The following is a 17,271-nucleotide window of genomic DNA, read 5'->3' as shown; positions in this document are numbered from 1 at the left end:
CTTTTTTAAACGTGGATATAACCTTAACTTTTGACTAATCTGATGAACCTTGCATTTCCTCCAACAGTTATTTATTAATTTTAATAATTTCTGATGTAAATATTTTCCATCATACTTCCAAAGTTCTGTATTTAATCTAATCCATTCTGTATCTAATCCATACCTTTATTATTTCTTTTAGTTCTTAGACTTGTTTAGTGAAACTTATAGACTAACAGTAGAGAAACTACAGACTTTTTCAGTGAAATATTTTGACATTCATATAAATGATAAATGCAATTTTTGTATATGATCTTTGTGTAGTTATTACTGTGTATTACTATTACTGTCTAGTTAATTATATATTCTTCATGTATCAGAATATTGCTTATTACTATGAAACATGAAAATGAACAATATTGGCCACTGTTTTTTCAGAAACACTTATTTCCCAACATTACATGCATTGATTTGCCATAAAGTTTGAAACCTCTCACATGTGTGTATGACTGATAAGTAACAAAGAAGGGTGCAAAAGGGATTGAGCAGTTTTGAATTATTCTGATGAAACTGAAGCTGTGATGCTAGCATATATTGCTGTTAAAGGAAGTAAATAACTCTGCTGTATATGAGACATAGGGATGATGGGCAGTGCATTCAACATCGCTTCATTCTTCTCTTGCACATCTACAAGATTATTGATGCATTCATAAAAAAAAATGGATACATTGATGAATATTTTTCTGGAATAATGCTAAATTCGATGAATGAAATTTTATTTTTACTCCATTAAATTAATACATGAAAATATAGTGAGTAACAAGGTTAATTCATATATATATATATATATATATATATATATATATATATTCTTTTATCGGTACTATAATTGTTTCCGAATCTATTTTCTGCAACCTAGTTAATTTAAAAATTCACTAAAAAATAAACATAGAACATTTTTTGCAGTACTAATTATTTAGTCACAAGTCATTTTTGCATCTTATAGCTTAAGGCTTTTACCATGGGTAGGTATTATACTAAGTTAACAATCATACATTAGTTATTATATTTAATCTGAAAATATGTGCAGAAAGCATTTCTAGTGTACTGTTTAGTTATTTAATTTCACTTAAGCTGATTGAACACAATTTTCACTTAAATCTTTATAAAATTTAATATTTGCACCTACTTTAGAAATGTTTTATTTATTATGTTTTATTTTTCTTGTTTTATTTTAATTATTATTATTTTATTTGTTATCATCATAGTCATCTTTTTTTTTTTTTTTTTTTACAGTTAGATGTCCTCATTGTAGACTTGGATGGTGGGTCCATATTAGTTCCTGAATGTATAACAATTCCTATGCTTCCTGAACCCCTCCACTCCCAGCTCTACACTCATTTGTGTATGGTAGGCAAAATTTGTTGACTTTCCTGAATATAGCATATATTTGAATCAGAAGATGATATTTTTATAAAAATACATCATATAAATATTTGAATATTATAATCCTTCTGTTTTCCTTTACCACAGTAATATGATACTATTAAGGAACTGACAAAATATGTATATTATATAATTTAAATTAATAAAATTAAATTATTACTATAGATATAATTACATAATGAAATTTATACAAACTCATATTTCATGATGAGTATCTCATAACATCATCAGAGTGAACAACACAGCAAATGGACAGTTACCTAAAGCAAAGATTTTGTATGTGTATGTCTTTCCCACCAATAAATTAGTATTGTGGGCAGGATAAGGATTTATTATTATTATTTTTATTGATTTCTTTTTACATATCCTGGAAACACTACTCTAGAGACCAAACATGCTTTTTCAAGCCACTTCAAGTCTCTAAGTGGAAGAGTGGTCTCACACTTGACAATAAAATTCATCTCTTGCCTAAAGACAATCACAAACATCTATGCCCAGGTGGTATTCAAATTGTGACTTGTTGGTTGGAGAGTAGATATGTTAACCACTACCTGGCTGGCATGATAAAACAAATGCTACAAAGTGCATTCAAAAGAACCTTGGTCCTGCAACATGATTGGTTGGGAATCCAAGGAACAATTTAAACACAGCCAATTTAATGTGGACTTCATAAGATACATGTATTTGTAAAAAGAAATTTGTTAAAAAAATTCTGTGTATATGTTATTGCACAGAACCTCCATGGAAGTACTGCACAATGATAACAAACCTTCCTAAAAAAACCATTTCTGCGTGTATTATATTAATAATATATTAATGAAAACTAACTCTGTATGAATAATAAATTGTATTGATATTATTAATACAATTTAATATATTGTATCAATAAAGTAATACAATACTGATTTAATATATTAATATAGGAAATTAAAAGATTAGCAAAACAAATGTTCTCTGCCAGGTAAAAAGACCCAGAGGAAGACCAAGATATAGGTGGATTCATATGGTAAAAAGTGCCTTAGAAGATAGAAATATAAGATCTGACATTGTTGAAGTCTTGACAGTAACAGGTTGATTTGGAGGAAAATTGTAGATAGGAAGTTAGTAATGATGTAAATTTTTCATGCAGTACTATCATATCCTGTACACCCCTTGAGGATGCATGTCAGGAATTTGATGATGATATGGTAAATTAATATACTAGAATATTATGTAATGAAACTCTCTAAATTGCACAGTGCCTCCACGGAGGTACACATACTGGTCACTGAATTAGAAACTTTCATTTAATACCATATTGCATCTTCTTTGGTGACTGCCACTACTGATCCTTTTCGATTCCCTGAGCATAGTTCAATTAGATGTGAGTCGGGAACAGCCTTCATTAAATGCTTAAGTCAGTTGTTGCACACAGGAAGTTCTGTTTGTCCATACAAGCCTTCTCAGATGGCTTGTATGGACAAACTGTCCTGACAGACTGTCTTAGGACCATAGCTATGCCTCCTTAGACAAGCAATGTAGGTAATTTTTCCACTGATTAAATACCTAGTATATCTGACGTTTTGAGAAACCAGTCAGCTCTGCTGTTTTCAAAATCATGTCATCAGTCTGATGAGCACCCACAATAAGCCATTTAAATAACTAATCATAATCACAGTAATTAACTTTAATGAAAATACAGATATTTTATACTGAAAATAACAGTACATCATCAGTGTGTAGAAACAAGCAAATCAAAGAACAGGAATACAAGATACATACAAACAATTAAAACGATTGCTGCTAGAGATTAATATATTAATCTTCTTCTTCTTCTACAGCTTCTCCCACTTAAGTGGGGTCACTGTTTGTTATGAGTCTCCTCCACACCTTCCTGTCTTGGGCTGTCACCACATCCAAGTTAGAGATTAATATATTAATAAATAATATTATTGAAACTATTTTAGATGTTTACATAAAATAAGACTCTCCCAAACTTCTGGGAGAGAGAGACAATCGTTCCGATTCAGGTTAGGCCAATGTAAATGGGCTCTGCAACTTCCTTTGAAAAGGCTTTCATATTTAAAACTGCTTCTATGGAAAAGATGAGCTTCATCCCACCGGATACTGTGTTTGGTGTCAAAATCATGCTTTGCCAGACCAGACTTTTCATGTTTCACATATTCAACATAATATCGATGTTCATTAATTCTTTTCTCCACAGAACAGACTGTCTGGCTGAAGTATGTCAAATTAAATTAACAAGGTATTTGGTAAATACCAGCTAACAGTGCAGCTAACATTTGTCTTTTGTAGATGGTAACAGATGAGAAATTTTGTTGATAGGAAAATATGTGGGATTAGGGTGAATACTTCTTCAAAATTCTTCCAATAGGTTCAGAGATACCAGAAATATAAGGGATTGGAACCCTGCAGTCTGTTGAAGAATCCTTAGGTGTTGGAACATAGGAATCAATTATCTACTGGATTTGATGAAGGTTGTAACCATTTAATACTTTAAAATTCTTTAAAAACTTTAATGAAATTAAATGACCTAATCACAGTAATTCAGATGTGGCCATATCAAGGGCCTTATCTCTGTATGTTAGTTTGTTTTTCAATAGCCAAGTAATCTTATGAGCTACCCTAGCCACCTTAACAATATGCTCTTTGAACTTGAATAACTCTATCCCAAATCTTTAGCCTCATCAATTTTGTGGAGTGCATTGCCATCAATGTGGTACACATTGATGTAATATTTTCATCCCAAAATGCATAGCTTTACATTTTTCCACACTAAAGTGGCACCCATTATCTTTTGCCCATAAACTCAGTTATTTAAATCATCATCACATTGATTAACTGTTATGCTTCTCAAATTTGCATCATCAGCAAACTATTATATCATCACTTTCATGATGTGTACCCTCAAGTAGTGTACAGGCTACTATGAAAGTACTGTATGCTTAAGTTTGCATTGTTACTGATCTCCAATCAACAGTTTTCCCTCTAAATTGATCTATTACCTGTCAGCACTCTGATATTGTTGCATCTAATCCTTTGGTCTTCTAAGGTCCTTCTGACTGAAATAATCCATGTAGGCTCTGGGTTGTTTTCCTACCATCTTTTGCTAACCTAACCTTTCCTCTCTCATTCTGCTTAAGCGACCATACCACCTTAGATGAGCCTTGCTCATACACTTTTGCATGCTAACAATGTCAGGTTCTTTCCTAATATCTTTAGTTTTAATATGATTCCGTCATCGATACCATCCCCCCCCCCCCGAATGAATCTTTCTCAAAACTATCATATCGGATCTGGATTCTCTGATCTTAGATCAAGTGCTTTATTTCTAATCACACTCTCAAATCCATATAAACACTGTCTTATATACTGCTAGTTTAGTGTTTTGGATAAGTTCTCTCTTATTCCATAGAAATTTATTTACCTGACTCCTCACCACACCCGCTTGCTTATTCTGTTGTCTATTTTCATATTTGATTTGCCATCTTTACTAAAAATGTGCCAAAATAGCTGAAATATTTTTACTTGTTCTATAGAGTCTCCATTAAAAATGCAGCCGAAGTTTTTTATGTTCCTACCAATTTTTCTATTTTTGGTCTTTTTATTGCTGATTCTCATGCCTATCATGCCATATTTGCATCTGCATAAAGCAGAGAGCTAAGTTTGATATCTCTGATTCTAAAATAATTTTAATGCCACTTTCTTTCATAATGCAATCCATATAGATGATGAATAAGAGTGGAGATAGTATGCAACTTAAAACTCAAGTTTTTTTCATTTTGCATTAAAGATAAATGGAATGAACATATTCCACTCATTCCCTACTCTCTCTTCATACAAAACATTTACAAAATGTCCCAGACCCTTACACAACCACCAAGAGTGACCTCTCATTCTTTCCCATCCAGTCATGTACTGAAATATTTTTAGCATCTACTCTGCAAAATCCTTTTAGTTACTTATGTTTCTCTCATATCTTTTCTGCCTTTCAGTAATACTCTGTAGTCCACTGGCCTTCAATCTATTCTCACAAAGAGCACTCCACAGACTAGTCACTCACCTGTGAATACTCTCCACCATTTCCATAACCCTAAGAAATCCACGTAACCAAATCTATATATAAGTCTAGATGCAGTCATATCAAAACCTTATAAAGAGGAATGATAACTCTTTCTCTCATCTCTACTTGTCATTGTGTTCAAGTGCATCCTTTGGGCTATTCTACCCACTTTTTTGCAATATGCCCTCTGAACTTTGGTTCCCTAACCAGCATCATTCCCCAAATCTATCTACATCCTCAATTTTCTCAAATGCAATTACTCAATATAATATAACAGATGACTTACCACTTCGTCAGTCCAAAGTGCATAACATTAAACTTTCCCACATTAAATTGATAATCACTACTCATTGCCCACACTGCTTGTCTATTTAAATCATCCTGCAGGATCTCTACATCATCTTTATTAACTATTGGCTACCCCAATTTAGCAACATTGACAAAGAATTGGTTATTTCTTCTCACATTAAATTCAGTATCATTTAACAGGACCTGCCCTGAGTACAGAACCCTGTAGCATATCACTGGTTACCTACCTTCTCTTTAATTCAACTTCATCATATACTACTCCCAAATTTTTGTCAATCAGCCATCCCACACTCTTATCCATGTCACCAGCTTCATATCTATCTCCATTTGCTCCAACTTACATAACAGGGTTGCATACAGTATCATGTCAAATGTCTTTGCAAACTTGAGTGACATCATAGTGTGCCAGTTTCACTTATCCAACTCAACTGTCAGTTTATTGTGAGATCTCTACATGATCTTTATTACTTCACTAAGACATGACCTACCCTTCACAAAGTCATGCAGTGAAGGGTACGATAGTAATAGTATATTACTATCTGCTCATTCTGGAATTCTTCCATTAGTTATGCATTTCTTATAGCTTAATAACCACTGCTAAGCTAACATTCCTGCAATGTAGTACCTCTGTTTTGAAGACCCCTTTATGTAATGACACAATCTTGTCCTCAAAATCATTGTACTCTGCCAGCACAGGAATTAGATAGCCTGATGGCACACTGCCTTTTTTACTGAAATAATCTTCTGTAATAAGATTATATGGCTGTATTTACACTGAGATTTCTTAATACTCTAAACACTTTCAGTTTATCTGCCACTATTCTCATATCAATCCCTGTTAAATAAGTTAAGACATTATCTCCACCTGGATGATACATGCTTGCAATGGTAACACTCAATAATTCAACCATTTCTTATGCTTATATGGTATGGTGCAAATAAAAACAGTACTGAACTTCAACATCCCCTTCAGCACCCATGCTATGAGATATGCCATTCAAATGCATGCCCATCAATAGAAGAACATGTGTAGAATCTACGCCATTTCATTTAGCTGTAGCAATGGTGTTGACTTCAGCAGAAAAGGCATTTATTGTTGAGCATTATTTTCCATCATACAGAGTTGGTAGAGCAAATAGTCCAAATGGTTTGGAGAATGTTGAAGGAATGGATATTCTACAATGACGCCTTCAAACCTTGTTGATCTAAGGCAGCGTTTCTCAACCTTTCTAAGCCTGAGGACCAGTAAAATGCCTAAAACAATTCTACGGAACACTAAGTTACAGAGGTGTAGCTGGGGGAAAGGGGGATCTTGTTTTTCTTTCTAAGTTGGTACATCTGTCAAAAGCATCCGTGCGAAATTTCTAGTCATTCTATCAAGTAGTTTGTTTTATATAGCTGTCTGAAGCGCAAAAGTGTTGTCTCCCTTGAAATTGATAAAATTGAGTATCGTGAGGTTATAAAATTCTTTGTAAAAGAAGGTTTAACATCAGAAGAAATTCATTCGAAGTTCATAAAAGTTTATGGGCACTCTTCTCCTTCATTTTCGACAATTAAGAAATGGGCTGCTGAGTTTAAACATAGCCATACCAACCTTGAAGATGATCCACGTTAAGGACGTCCAAAAAGTCTATCAACACCAGAAATCATTGATCAAGTGCATGATATATTATTGAATGACCGGTGAGTCAAAGTGTGTAAAATTGCTGAAACTATAGGCATTTCAAAAGAATGTGTAGGATATATTTTGCATGAAGAATTGCAAATGAAAAAGCTTTGCACAAGATGGGTGCTGCACTTGCTCACAGCAGATCAAAAACACACTCACACGAAAATCTCTGAACAGTCCTTAGAGCATTTTAACATTTTAGCATTTTACCAAGAATAAAACTGATTTTGTGCATTGATTTATTACTATGGATGGCACTTGAATTCACAATTACAACCAGAATCCAAACAGCAGTCAAAACAGTGGACAAAAGCCGGTTGTTCAGCACCAAAGAAGACAAAGTCGGTTCCATCAGCAAGAAAGTTCATGGCATCGGTGTTTTGGGATATTAAAAGCATTTTGTTTATTTTCTTGAAAAGGGTAAGACAATAACTGGAGAATATTATTCCGATCTTTTAACCAGACTAGATGAAAAAATTCGTGAGATAGAACCGGTTTGCAGAAGAAAAAAAAATCATCTTTCATCAGGACAATGCCCTGCCCACAAAGGTGTTTTGGCAATGGGAAAATTAAGGGATCTGCACTATGAATTGTTGGAACATCCACCCTGTTCCCCAGATTTGGCTACCTCTGACTTCTATCTCTTCCCAAAACTAAAACTCTTCCTCGCTGGTCGGCGTTTTTCTTCAAATCAAGAGGTGATTGCAGCTGTAGAGAGGTATTTTGCAGATCTTACTGAGAACCATACAGGGACGGGATAATGGCACTGGAGCATTGCTGGAATAAATGTATTAGTCTTAAGGGAGATTATGTTGAAAAATAAAAATAATTTTGAAATGATAAATTTTCATTGTTAGGCCGAGAACTTTTCAGACCACCCTTGTATATCATTGTAAGTTATTAAGCAGTTTTTTTTTTTTGTGTGTGTGTGTGTGTACTGTATCACCTCTGTCCCTGCCACAAGTATTCATTAAAGTTATTCTTTCTTTTACTACCAACATTGAACACTATGATTTTCTTTGGTTTTTTATGCTAATTTCTTCTCATAAACTGGGATTAATTTAAGGAAATGGAATTTTTTTGCCATATTTCCAGAGTTTACTTTAAATGTGGAGTATGATCAATACTCCACATTACAGTACTTATTATTTTTTTTCCCTCAAATATAGTCTCTACTGATTTTATATTAAAAGTACTATTATACTATGAATATATTCCATATCACAGCAGAAAGGTATTAACCCCCCAACCGGCCACGACGTCTATAGACGTTCAGCTAAATCTGGATATGAAGCTCTAACACCCATTGAATAACATGGATAAGAAGTGCAATTTGGTGTCACTATTTCATCCACATCGGCCGGTAGGGAGGTTAATTAATAACTCCCTCCATATAGCTGAGATATGGTTTGGCTATATATCCAGATATATCTGATCCTATAGTTACTAACTCTTGTTAAGCACAAGATTTTTCAAGTTATATTTTCTGATTATAAAATTTTAATGAAACATTTCATTATCATAATTATAACTGTGACAAACACACTAAACTAAATAATTGTGGAAGACAATTATTTAGTTTAGTAATTGTATTTGTAAACAATTACAACTCAAATGATAACTGAAACAGAATTAATGTCCCTACATGGCACGCTCTATGTGCTAATAACCACAAAGTTAATTTGGAGAAGTCAGGCTAACAGGTCGCAAAATAAGTTTCCCAGATCTTTGTCATAGTAGTATTATTATTATTTTGATAACCTCTGCAGAATCAACAGCCTCATTATGGGAGGCTCACTCAACCAGCAACATCTCTATCATAATATACTTTGATGCATTCCTGTCACTAACAACTCTCCATGTAAAAAATCTACTCCTCACACCTTTCTTCACCAAATCTTTACACAACTTCCAGGGATGGCCTCTCATTCTTCCCGTCTTAACATCCACTCTTTTTATAATTCCTTCTGTATTAATCCCTTAACTAACTTGAAAGTCTATCATATCTCCTCTTTTCCTCCTATCCAGCAACCTCTGTAAATCTACATTCCCTATGCCCTTCATAACCAACACCCCAGAGTCCTGATATGGTTATTCATCTTTTGACTCTCTCTAGTGTTTCCACATCACAATGAAAACTAGATGACCAAATCTGAGCACAATAGTCCATATGTGGTCTGACCAATGTTTTATATAGAGGCACCACCTCCTTATCCCTACCTTTCAATATACTTTTTATAATAGCAGCAATACGATATGCAGTCTTTGCAGAACTTGCAATGTGCCCTTGGAACTTCAGTCCACTGTCTTCCATCATTCCAAGATCCCGAATCTCATCCACTTCCTGAAGTACAGCTCCACCAATACAGTATGTACCCTTATATCTCTGTATCCCAAAGTGTAACACCTTGCATTTATTAATATTAAAACTGCAACCCCACTCATTTGTCTGAACTAAAAGTCTATTTAAATCTTTCTGTAGAGAATTATCATTAACCCTACTCCTGATAATTCTTCCTAACTTTGCATCATCGGCAAACATTTGAAGATCCCTAGTCAATCCACACAAAATATCATTAACAGAAAAGTTAAACAGTAGGGGGCCCAAGAACAGCATCCTAAGGCACACCACTGGTCACCTTCCTTTTCTGAGACATGGCTCCATCATGCACAACTTGCTGGTATCTTTCAGAAACCCAATATTTAATCCATCTCCTCCAACTTATACACCAATCTGTCATGTGGTAATCTATCAAATGCTTTACAAAATTAAGGGAAAAAAAAAGTTGTATATGAATCTCCCTTATCCAACACATTTGTCACCTTATCATAAAACAAACGGTTTGCTAAAACAAAACCTGTCCTTTACAAACCCATGCTAACCATCATAGAGAATCTTATGTCCACTAATCCAGTCCTGTATTCTATTTCTTACCAATTTTTCAACGCTTTGATCACAACTGCAGATATACAGGCCAGTCTATAACTGGAAACTTGTGTTCTCAAAACTTCTGTTCTGGAAACTTCTGTGCTCTCCATGCTTGTGGAGAGGTATTATTTTGGCTTCTTTCCACTCCTTAGGAACCTTCCCCACTACAAGACTTTCATTAAATAACCGGGACATGGATAACTATAGTGTACATTCTTTAAAAATATGTGATGATATGTCATCCATTCCCACAGCTTTATTAACATCTTACTTAAGCAACACTTGATACACTCTGATTCTTTCATCTTTAATTCTCCTAATCCTTGTCTCTCTTCTACATGTTGCACAGCATCATTCACATTGCTATGATATATAGATGACATGTTCGTTAAATAATAATTATTAATTACGGGCAGCTCCAAGAAGTCCTTAGACTCATCAAAGGAGGCCCAACATCATGTCAAGAACAACTATTCAACATTCACACAGTATCTATCATACTTCACCTTGAACTCATTTACCACTCTCCAAGTAAAAAACTTAGCTCTAACACCCTTGCTAACCACACTCTTACCAAGCTTCCATGGATGGCCCCTAGTCCTCCCACTACCAGTCCTATTCTCAAAAATATCTTCTGAATTAATCTTATAGAAACCCTTCAGTAATTTGAATGTCTCAATCATATCACCCCTTTTCTGCCTATCAACCAATTTCTGCAGCCCACAAATCTTCAACCTGTTCTCATAAGGTTGATTCCATAGTCCTGCTATTTTCTTGGTCACTCATCTCTGGATCCTCTCCACCTCCTCCCCATCAAGAAGAAACCCTGGTGATAATATCTGGGCACAGTAGTCTAGATAGGGTCTTATCAAGGCTCGATACAGAGGAACAATAACCTTTGTCTCTGCTCATTAAAGTGTTTTTCAGCAACCAAGTGATTTGATGAGCTGATTTAGCCACTTTTGCGCCCTATCCACCAACACTCCCAAATCCCTGGCCTCATCAATCTCCTGGAGTACGGTTCCACCAATGTGATATACTGCTGCTAATCTTTTCACCCCAAAATGCAAAACCTTATATTTTTCCACATTAAATTGACATCCATTCTCCTTAGCCCATTCCTCCAAATCATCCTGCAAAATTTTGCAGGATGATTTGGAGGACTGCGATCCTACATCGTTAATGAACAAATTAAACACTAGTGGTCCAAGAACAGAACCCTGCGGCACACCACTAGTCACAGGCCGTCTGTTGGACTCTAATTCTGAATAAACCACTCTCTGATATCTCTCCATCAACCACCCTCCTATCCATCTCACCAACCCTATATCCATTCTCATATGCTGCAGTTTACTGATTAGAATTCCATGTGGTATCCTATCAAAGGCTTTAGCAAGGTCTAGTAGAATCACTGTAAACTCGTTCCCCTTATCCAGTTCAGCCATCACTGTGTTATAGAACGTGAGCAAGTTACTGAGGCATGATCTACCCTTCACAAAACCATGCTGTCCCCCATACAGTATCCCATTTTCATGTATCCAATCTTGTATTTTCCTCTTCACTATTTTCTCCAAGACCTTGACAATAATTCCTGATCCGCCGGTAATGTTGATCGGCTGGTAATTTTCAACAGCAGTCTTGGAACCTCCTTTATACAGTGGAACAATTTCCCCTCTTTCCACCCCCTTGGGACTAACCCAGACCTGAGACTCAAATTAAACAAAATGGTCAAAGGCACTGACAATTCTTTAGCTTCTTCTCGTACGACACGAACTGGTATACCATCCAATCCCGCAGATGAATTGACATTGAGGTTTTGTGATAGACTATTCACCTCCACTTCATTCACCGCAATTCCCTTATAAGCTGTTGGTTCTTCCATTTCTGCAATGTCACCACCTGGATGATATACTCTTGCAAAGTACTCACTCAGTAATTCTACTATATCAACTGATTCGGTTACCTCCCTACCATCACCATTCTTTAAAATCGCTCTGCCGTATACATTTTTTCTTTTACTTGCAACATATCGAAAAAACTTGGGATTCTCTTTAGCCTGCATGGTTAATGTTCTTTCATAATCCACATTTGCTTTTCTTACCACGCTTTTGTTACCCTTCTGGCCTGGACTTTATACCGTTCATGTGCCTGCAGGTCACCTTTTTCCTTAAATTCCCCACACAGTTGTTTCTTTTTTTGCAGCTCAAGCTTAATGGTGTTCATCCATTTAATCCCTACTTTATTTATTATTCGGACTATAGGTATACAGTCAGCCATTGCCTCCTGCAACACTTCTTAACCACCTCCCATGCACTATCAGCATCCAGCCTTTGCAGTTTAAATGCCATGGCACTGAACCAATCAAACTCCTAAGCTTGTCATACTTACCAGCCCGATAATTCCACATGTACCCTGTCTTAATTGTAAATTCCACACTTTTAGCCACCTCCCAAGTCTAGACCCTATAATCATTCTCACCAATTGGTGGCAATGTGGTCATATTCGTTACAGTCTAATCCTCAGATGCAATTACTAGGTCAAGCACTCTCTGACCCCTAGTATTTTCCATTACATGCTGTTGCAAATAGTTATCCCTTAATAACTGCATAAAATCTAATTCCTTCCTCCCATGTGTCCTCTCCTCCTTCCAATCAATGCTACCATAGTTGAAATCTCCCATATTAATTACCCTCCTTCCACTCATTTCTTCTATTTGCTTATGCATATTATCTCCACCATCTTTTCCGTCACCTCATCTATAGCAGCACCCAATTGTATATTTTGTTCTGCTAGCCTCAATCTCACATCAAATGGGTGCAGCTCATCGGCTATCATCAATAATACTCCTCTCCTCATTTTATTCTCCCTGTAATTCCTGAACACACTATACCCCTCATATTCAATCCCACTAGCTATATCATCTTCAGTCAGCCATGTTTCACTAATGCCAATAACCTGTAGTCTGGAAGTGCCAACCAAGGCCAAAAATTCTTCCTTCTTGTTCATAATACTCCTAGCATTAGCGTACATGAATTGCAGACCTCCTTTAGCCCCATCCCTACCTTGATGCCTTATACCAACTATCCCATTCTGATTTGTTGTCCTTATTTGCTCGGGCATATTATACTCATTCATACACTCAACTGCCACCCTAAGGTCTGCATATCTTCTTCCCCTCACCCTTAATAAATCTAGTTTCCCTGATTCTGCACATCCACTTCATTCAACAACACTTTTTCAAGTCTCCTTACACCGAATCCATTCAAATGTAAACCATCCATCTTATATAGATCCTTTCGCCCATTGAACTCACTCCACACGTCCACAAATTCCACACCACTCATCCTGCATAACCCACTCATAAAGTCATTTGCAATTATGGCCCTCCTTCTAAACTCTTCACTGTCATACTGCGGCAAAAGACTAATCATCCTAACTCTCTCACTCTTCTCTTTTGCTACCTCAAACAATTCCTTCAGGTCCTCTATCATTTCCATTTTATCTCCTTTCAAATCATTCGTACCTGACACCACTATCATTTCTTTCACCCTTTGCTTTTGCTCCCTAATAGACTCACTTACATTCTTAATGGTCGCACCAGGTTGGTACGATTTTGTAAAATTCTCTACTATCACACCTCGTACTAACAAATCTCCATACAGCACTTGCTGCTTCATTTTGTTTACGTTCACAATCATAATCTTATTTTTCCTATCATACTTTTTTTTATTGGCTGGTACACTAGGTAGACATTTGCACATACACTCCAGCTGATGCTTTGCCCTATGTATTGCTCTGCTCAACCATGCGATCTCACTCATTGCATCTATCTCATGTCCGAGATGAACCGAGATAGAAATGTCCGAGTCAAGAACATGTCCTGTATAACGGAAAGGATTCAAGATATTCGAACTGAGGTATAGTTAATGAAAGAGGACTGTAAGCTTACTGAAAGAATTGTGAGTAAACAAATGATATTGTTATGATTTTCCTTGTAACTTAGATAAGTGAGAATTGTATGTAAGTGTTACAGAACATCATTGGTATAGTTTTGTAAGGTATTGTATAGTAACAAGGTAGAACAAAGGTACATTGTATTGCTGGTGCAAGGAATATCTCCTGAAATTAGTTATGTTAGAGGGAATAGTTGTTCTATACCTATTGCAAAGAATGTGTGGTTCATATAGTGCTAAGTTGAGTGTAAATGTTAAGTGAACGTAAAGTGTATATACTTCAAAGATGTAATTATTTTGCTGAAGTTGGACATGTTAAGAGAGTTAGTCATTTCACTGTGTTATAATGTCAAGTTAAGTTAGAATAAAATGTTTTGTTTAAGCAACAATTGATCTGATCATTTGCCAATGCACTATCTCAAATAAAATTCGCACATATAAGTAGATTCAGAATAGCCACGACTTGCTGTAATGTTAGGAGGATTTTTGCTGAGACCTTACCTTTCCTGTGACCATACTTTTATTATTCTTAGACTATATTAATCTTTCTAGACTGGTGCAGTTGTTAATAAAAATAAATTTGTCTAGAAGAAGGATCTGGAGAGAATAAGGATATTGCAAATCGTTCAGCCAGCGATAGTTGAAAAAACAGGCAGCTTAAAGAGCAGTAGGAGCAAAGGGCAGCGGTAAGAAAGTAAGGAAGGTTAAGGATTAATGAGAAAATAGGCGAAACTTTGTGAGTAGTATAAATTTTACAATGCCGCAGCCCAACAAGATTACAAGTTACTGAGTTAATAATTATACCATACATAAGATAGAATACCAAATACAAATGAGTACAATAAATCACCACCCAAATAATGCAAAATTTTACAGTCAAAAGGTGTCACACTGTATTACTAAAATATTGAATACTAAAAGACCTCGATGGTCGAAAACCTTCTGGATAGTGTCCCTTCCCATAATGCATAGCATTATACATGTCTGTAAGGATATGTTGACTACTATTTTTACTGCTATTATGACTACTATTTTATTGAATATTATATGTTGACTTAACCTTAGCAACTTTCTGGGTTTAGCTTCCATTGATGAGATCTCAGTCAAAGTTGAAACCAGTCTGGTTAGTGACACTTCCCATAATGCATGGCAATACACATTCGAAAGGAAATGTGCTTTGCATTATGAGATACAGAGGTATGTGAAGTTAAGTCTCTATATATAAGTAGAGTAGTCGTGAAGAAACCTCACATGCAAACTTTACATCCACTTGGATAAAAGATTAAAACAAGAATGTAATTTGCAGCAGATTGTCAACTTGATGGCTCCAGAAAAATGTGAACCTACTTGTGTGTGTATATGTGTTTGGACATGTGTTAATGTTACCTGCCTCACAGTGAATTTTTAACAGTCATTTAACTTCAAAGGAACAGTTCAGAACAAAAGTATAGAACAATCCCATAAATTCCCTTTCTTTCTTTCATTCTTTCCATGTGCTGTTTTTCTTCTTGTCTGTGGCCCCTTATGCTTGAATTCTAAATGATTTTAACATTGTGCTCAGTAAATTAATATGTATATATTAATTTACAATAAGTCTTTGGACTCCCTGGAGGTGTTGTGTAATTATATATATATGTATATATATATATATATATTTCATATTTATGTTTTACATTGCTAAGCTTATAACAACACTTTACTGTATGCTTTATCCTATTTTGCTTCACCTCTCTCCAAACAGCCTGAAGCCTGTGCCACAACACTTATCCTGAAAATCCACCCATGTGAGATTCACTTCTGCCATTAACGGTATTTCCATACATATATCCTTTTGCCTTTTTTCTCTTGCATATCACATTAATTATCATTTATCAATTCTTAACAATGTTCTTTTGCATACTATTCTGATATTTTCTTTAGTTTTCTTGCCCTGCTTAATTTGATGCATCTCCCTCCCCATCACACTCAGCAAATTATATTGAGTTGTATTGATATGTTTGAAAATCAATCAGTGTAAGGTCTCTCACAACTGCCTAATGGTTGGAACATCTCTTAAAGTTCTATATAGCATTAATGGTGTAAGAGATTTGTATTTCTTACAGCTGTATTCTTAATTTTTTTTTTTTTAATATATAGAATTATATTCATTTTCAGGTATTAAGGCCAGAACTAATGATAGCTGATGATGCATTCCCTCCTCATCAACAAAAAGCTTCTCAATCTCTTATGTTGGTAAGCCTTTCTTATGTTAGAAAAACAGTATTTGTTAGATTTATAAATTTTATTATTTCTAAATATAGATGGACTCTGCTTTTCCCATTTTGAAAAATTTTGAAGTTAAAAAAAAACAGTAACTTGTTTTATTATCATTATTATTATTATGCAGACTCCTGCAGTGACTTCAAAGACTCATTGAAGGAGAGTCCCCTTCTAGATCACACAATGGCTAAATGCCTTTATCACATATCTTTCTTTGAAAACATTCATGAAAATTGCACTTGCAACATCCTGCAGTGGGCATGGATGTTTGTGATTATCTGTGGAAATACTAGTGGTGGTGGTAGATGGCGTTGGTGTAGTTGTGGTCAGTTGTAGGATTGAGTGGTGGAGACAGAGCTGTAGAGCAGGTGCCCTCTCTCGATGAGTCTTCGGACTCCCTGGAGGTATCAAATAATAATAATAATAATACAGTGGTATCCCATTCCATTCCAATCACTCGTTACGTCATTAAAAGAACCTGGACCTTGCATGTTTTTCCATACTCTTACTCAGTTTCCAGTGATTATCCCAAGCATTCCTGTTCCTTCTACAAGCTCTAAAAGTTTGTTTTTTGTCTCTACTGCAAAATCTCTTTACCCATTGGTATGTTTCCATCATATTTCTTATATTCTGGCTCAAACTGTGAAGACCATATTCCCTTTAT

The 17,271-nt window shown here is 35.4% G+C and overlaps 1 protein-coding gene across 1 annotated transcript in view; it reads left to right on the top strand.

Moving 5' to 3' along the window:
- The window catches only part of Sbf (SET domain binding factor), a 631,948-nt gene that overhangs the window by 71,509 nt on the left and 543,168 nt on the right, over window positions 1-17,271 (top strand). The window contains 2 exon segments of the mRNA XM_090414822.1: window positions 1,276-1,389; window positions 16,503-16,580. Of these exon segments, the coding sequence (XP_090270948.1) occupies window positions 1,276-1,389; window positions 16,503-16,580 (192 nt within the window).

The sequence above is a fragment of the Typopeltis vanoorti genome, chromosome 25 (assembly GCF_054136105.1).
Source record: "Typopeltis vanoorti isolate ZY-2024b chromosome 25, IOZ_Tvanoo_1.0, whole genome shotgun sequence".
NCBI classification, from domain to species: Eukaryota; Metazoa; Arthropoda; class Arachnida; order Uropygi; family Thelyphonidae; genus Typopeltis; species Typopeltis vanoorti.
The sequence above is the reverse complement of the archived record's forward strand: the minus strand, read 5'-3'. Positions and strand labels throughout refer to the sequence as shown.